Source organism: Lepidothrix coronata, unplaced genomic scaffold (assembly GCF_001604755.1).
Source record: "Lepidothrix coronata isolate B3197 unplaced genomic scaffold, Lepidothrix_coronata-1.0 Scaffold6, whole genome shotgun sequence".
Classification (NCBI taxonomy): Eukaryota; Metazoa; Chordata; class Aves; order Passeriformes; family Pipridae; genus Lepidothrix; species Lepidothrix coronata.
Window position 1 is genome coordinate 10,543,945 of NW_016690186.1, and position 6,000 is coordinate 10,549,944.

General features: G+C 34.0%; 1 protein-coding gene across 1 annotated transcript in view; it reads left to right on the forward strand.

Moving 5' to 3' along the window:
* SMCHD1 (structural maintenance of chromosomes flexible hinge domain containing 1) overlaps nt 1–6,000 on the forward strand; it is a 74,443-nt gene that overhangs the window by 38,702 nt on the left and 29,741 nt on the right. Inside the window, exons 23-27 of the mRNA XM_017832841.1 lie at nt 1,929–2,068; nt 3,034–3,168; nt 3,989–4,216; nt 4,879–5,027; nt 5,742–5,830. Of these exons, the coding sequence (XP_017688330.1) occupies nt 1,929–2,068; nt 3,034–3,168; nt 3,989–4,216; nt 4,879–5,027; nt 5,742–5,830 (741 nt within the window). The remainder of the gene's footprint in view (nt 1–1,928; nt 2,069–3,033; nt 3,169–3,988; nt 4,217–4,878; nt 5,028–5,741; nt 5,831–6,000) is intronic.

Genomic DNA, 6,000 nt, shown 5'->3' on the forward strand with positions numbered 1-6,000 from the left:
GAAGGGCATGTCATTCTTGGCAGGAGTAACATCATACAGCCCAATTCTGTCTATTGTTCTAGCAACTGGAATTTTTCTGCTTGCTCGAGACTGATTTTTCATTTCTTTTTTTAATCATTTTAAATCTTTTTCTAACCTAGCAACATTGAATGAATTAATTTCTTATCTTCTCATTTTTCTTTAGCATTAAGATCTTTAATCTGTACTAGTCTGCATTGACCTGTTCTCCCTGTAGAAAAAATGTTGTGAATGAGTAAGTGCTCATTTAGTTTCCTATCCCAGCAAAGGGGTGCTTTGGCAATTGGATTGTGTCTGAAATTTTAATGTTACATGTTGAATTAATCATAATGCAAGAGAGAAACATGGAAGTCTGTAAGGACACTGCCCTTACCAGAATTTTATGTTTTGTGGATGTCTTGATGCTGAGGATTCCCTTATATGAGATCTGTTATCCCTTGTTACTTGGGTTTTTCTGAATTTGGGGTGCAAGGTGTAGTCTGAAGGCTGATTTTTGACCTTCCAGATTGTCGCTGATAATGTCGGAACGGCCAAAGCGACACAGATATCAGACGTAGTCCAGGTGTAAGGTGAACAGGAAGCTGTTTATTGCTCTCAAGTGTTTCTTTTATACTCTGTACACTATCGTGCCACAACACAATTGGTCAAAAGTCTCAAGCATAAAAAACTGTAGACACTGCACGCACTCTTATTGGTGACACTGAAGACACCGTGCATGCTGTGACATGCTATTGGTGACACTATACACATTTTGATTGGTGACCTTTGGTCTGGGCTGCATTATGTTTGTTCTGTCCAGCATTACAGTAAATATTTCCTAAAAGTTGTTTACATTCCTCATCACTAATTGCCAGGCTGCTGACAGGTTCTCTGTCAACCCTGACACCAGATTACCAAACTTGAGGCTTCTGTGTCTCATTTTTCATAGAAATTGTGTACTTCAAGCTTTTTTAGGCCAACAATGAGCAGTTTATTCCATTATTCTTTATCTTTTGAGGAGGTAAGGCTTCATATAGAAAACAGAGTGGAATGACTGAACTTGAGACCGGCTGTGTTGTGTATTTGTGTATTGCTGTTATTTACCTTGGACTGAAGGCAGCTTTGTCCTTCATGAGAATTTTTTGCTTTTGGCAGTGTAGAGATGCTTCTTCTTCTTTCTTCTCACTGGACTTATCCTTGGCTTTTAAAGCTGTTTTTTGAGGAAGCAGTGAATAAAAGCTTCAGTCTCTTGTTCTTCAACTATTGAGTTTGAAATGAAGTTTTAATGCATCATGCGTAAAGGATGTTTCTGAAAATTTGCCTTCTTTGTTCCTTCAGGATTTGCCTTTTAATAGTAATCTGTTACTTCCTTCTCTTTGTTAAAACTGATAAAAAATAATTATATGTTCAAGGGGATAGACTTAATTGAATAGCTTGACTTTACTGTCCAAGTAATGACAACAAAATTTTCTTTTGGATTTCTTTGCATGCAGATTTTAGCTGTGATAGCTTTGGCAATTAATCAGATATTTCAACATGAATATTTCGGGTTTTAACATGTCAGAAGAAAGCTCCAAGGTTCTTTTTGATCAATGTGAATCCATTAGTATGTAAACAGACCCATATCCTGTGTTTACACCTTGTATATGCTGAATTTCATCTTGTCTAGCTATTCCATGCCGAATTTCATCTTGTCTAGCTTTTCCATACTGAATTTAAAAGATTGGCTGGTGTTATGTATTGAAGGACAAAAAAGAGTCTAGAACTTTTAAATATAAACCAATACACCTGAGTTGTTTTAGATGGTTTGTTACCACACATACCTTGGTAGCTTGGCTTTAAAAACTCCTTGAGACAGCAAAAACTGAAACTCAGTGTCTCACTAGTTAGCTAAAATATAAGTACTGTTATGCAATTCTGCATTTTTACAGGCCCTCCTCATCAATTGAAAGTAAAACCAGATTCAGAAATTCTGAAGATTGAAAATGGTACAGCTTTTCCCTTTCAGGTTGAAGTACTGGATGAATCAGGAAATATAACAGCACAGCCAGAGTTGATTGTTCATTGTAAGGTAAACTGCATTTCATTTTATGCCATAAGAATTTTGAAACTTTCTTTTTAAAGAGCTGGGAGAAGAGTCTATTTTGGAATCTAGATAGAGTTTAATATCTTTAATAATGCTTTTGAAGTTTCTACAGTTCAGTAGCCAAACTGTGACTCTCTTACCTCATCTGTTATAAATCATTCAATAAGTTTTAGAATCAGTGGAACCAGGCCATAGAAATGGAAGAGAAAATTATGTGAGGATATGTACAATGTTAAAATTTATTCAGAAAAATAACTTCATACAGCTTACTTCTGATATTTTTCTTAAGTTGAAAAAGCAAGTCTAGTGCCAGAAGGAATATTGGATAAGACTATTGTCATAAGCACTAATCTAAGCTCAGAAGAGAATGCATGTCTTGCTCTGACTTTAAGAAGTAAAAAAACTTGCTCTTTTGGCAACTTCCCCTTTTTTTTTGACTTAAGAAAGTAACTTTTCCAATTCTAGTGAAACTCAGCAAGAACAAAGAAAAGTGTTTTTCTCACTGCAAAATAGTCTGCATTCCACTTACACTTTATATGCATACATTGTCTTCCTGCAGACTGGGTCTGCAATAGTATGATATGTTGAACTCAATGTTTAAATTCATTTAATGCGTGATGTTTAGTAAATTAATGAAAATTATATTTACTTAAGAGTTTAATTGAATTTATTGCATAATGGCAGAAGAGATTAATGCTTATGTGTTAGTACAAAGCAGTTGGATAGATAGTATATATTTTGTTTCTATAACTTCCTCCTTTCTCCCACACATCTCTTTTATCACCTGCAGAAAACTACAGGTGTTGGTCTTGCAGGCTTCTGGAAAACTGAAATATAGAAAATTTTTCTGTATAAATATACATATATGGACTTCTACAAATAATAATTTCTAGAGTAATCATTTTTCTTCTGTCAAAGAAACTTGAAATTTATTCTTACATTTTTAATAGTTTTTAGGTGCTTCAGACCTTCCTGTGTATTCTGTGGACTGCAGTAATGGTGGAACAAACATTTTAACTGGTCCGGTTATACATGTACAGAATATCAAGAAAGACCAGATACTGAAAGCAAGAATTGAAATACTTGTAAGTATTGCTTGGAAAGTTTGCATGAACAAAAAATTGAAAACAGTTTATTGTACTGTGTTACATCTTTTATGAATCAACCCCTAAAAGTTACTGGTTTAGTTACCATAAACCTGATAATCAGGTGGCTGCACTTTTTGATCTCTAGGAAATCATAAAAAGACAAAGAATTTTTAAACTTTTTTAACTTTTTTTTTCTTCACCTCTTACTCTCTATTTCTTAAATCCCTGAGGTGTTTTCAGAAATATGCATATTTTCTGCCCCTTATTACTACCTGGTTTATTTTGACAAATTGCACTGTCATTGCATAAACATTTAGTGTCAGAAAAGGTATGGCAATCAATAGTTTTTTGTAGCATTTCAGTTTTAAAGCTCTTGAAATATGATTTTTTTTTAAAAATGCTACTGAACATACCAGTTCTCTGGTAGTCAGGAGACTCACGCTGCTGTGGAAAATAACACCTGTGTGTGTTTTACCCTGGAAAAATGTGTAAACAAATACTGATATTGCAAGATGACCTATATGAAAGGATACTTATGATTATTCTTAAGAAGTATTTTGTAATTGTGTAACATAGTATTTCTAGAATAGAAAAATATTCTAAATAGCTAGCATCAATTATAATATCTGTAAAAAGTTGTAAGTATACTGGCACATCCTTTTGATTTACTTTTGACAAGTCAAGCTGATTTCATATCTGGACACCTGATCACATCTGGTAAACCAGAGCAGTAACATAAGCTATTATGGACTTATGTCTATGCATATCTACATTTAATATCTTAATTATACGTCTTTTCTTTCCCTCCCATGTATAGAATTGTAAAGATGTGCCACCCGTGGAAAAGATTATTAAACTTCTTCCTAGCAGTCATGTTGCAAGACTACAAGTCTTAAGTATGAACGGACAAAAAGCTCTTCAAATTAAACATCAGGATGAAATTAGTTGCGTTGCTGGCCGTATCATGAACAAGCTCATATTTCAGATGTATGATGAGGCAGAAAGGGAGATACCCATAACTGCAGCTGCTGCAGAAAAAATCAAGGCAAGTACTTTGAACTAAACAGCAGCATGATATGTGGGAGAGATACTAAGGTTATTCCCTTAAAATCCGTAGACATCAGACTGTGAAATAATATTCCTCAAGACTGTGTTATTAAACATGGGAACTTAACTCTCTACCTTTTTTTTTAAATATTCTTATTTTATTTAATTAAATGTTAAATAATGCTTCAGGGTAGTACTGTGAAAAGCAGGTTAGTATTTCCAGTGCTTCTCCTAAACACATGAAATAATTAGGACATAGTTACGATTCTTCAGATCTGAGGCTTTCCCAACATTTAGGAACTTTAGAAAAGGCATGTTCCTTATGGAGGTTTGTTTGCCTGTCTTATTTCCCTGTCTGTGTACATATTTGGAGTCTATTACAAACATAGAGATTCGCTTTTTTAGGTGAGGTTTTTCAGAATTGGATCTTTCCTAACTCAAGGTTAGTGAGGGTAGCTTAATGTATGTTTGGATTTGTGTGCATTTTTTTTCTGAGGAATTGACTGTATTTGGGAAGATAGTGTTGGTTACTGTTGGGAAATGTACAGGCTTTCCATTGAAGGTTTCTATTGCCTTTATGTTAGAATGGTTGAAAGATGTGTTATGTAGTTAATTATTAATAATTTGGCTTTTGATTTATTAATGACATTTTAATTTTAGGTTAACTGGACACCTAAAATTGACAGAGAGCTGTTGATGCAGGGATTATTACCTGATGTAAAAGTACCAAGCTCAGTAAAAGATGTACGTTACTGTCTAATTACTTACCTTGATGAACACGTGTCTTTGGAGAGCGCATTCACAGTCAGGTTTGTTCATTTGAAATACTTTTTATTAATTATGTTGTTGGCATAGCATTGCAGATCTGTACTTTGAGGTAAAACAGAAGTCTTTCTGTGAAGCTCAAGTAATGAAATGAGCTGGCAAATTAACAGGAGAATGTAAGTTTGGGGGAGGGACTAAGAGTTTGTGCAAACTGTTTACATGTGAGACCATTACCTATGTGAAAGACTCCATCATGATCTGTTTGTATCCAGTAATCACTTGTGTAAGTATACATGCACCAAAGAAGATTATCTTTGAAAATTTGCAGTAAATAATAGCTCTTAAAATCACTAGTTTTAGAGTTAGGTCACTTGTTACTGAAGAGAAATATCACTATGAAGTTAGTTCTGCATCTGGTTTCTCAGTCAAAAAAAATAGGCTGTAAATTGAACTTTAAAATTGTGTGTTTATCACTCTTAGTGGGTCTAAGCAGTTAGCTCTCCTTGTATCTTTATGAAGTTTATTAAGATGAATCTGATTCTAAATTAGTGTATTTTGTGTGATGTTAATAGGTTAAAATAAACTAATTAGGTCACAGCACACTGATGCCGGGGTAAATTTGCAGCAATTAGTCATTTCACAGATCTGCAGTAGGAAAATAAATTACATGACCAAGCATTAAGATATTTATCATGTCTACTATTATGTTATGTTTACCTTGATGGGAAAAGTAAGTCAATATTCATATACTGCTTCAGACCAGTTCCTGATGATCCCAAACACATTAAATGTAAACTAAAAGGTTCAAACACACTGCGGATGGGTGAAGAACTACAAAGTGAAATTGGTGAGTATTTGCATATTCTTCCATTTTTTTTAAGATACATTTCTTTTTCTTTGCAGCTTATTAAGCCTGTTCTGTATACAGATGTCAGCAAAAGTAAATTATCTGTAACTATTTTAATATAAAAAGCAGGTTTATATTCTTATTCGTGGAAAGATGATCAGACTTCTCTA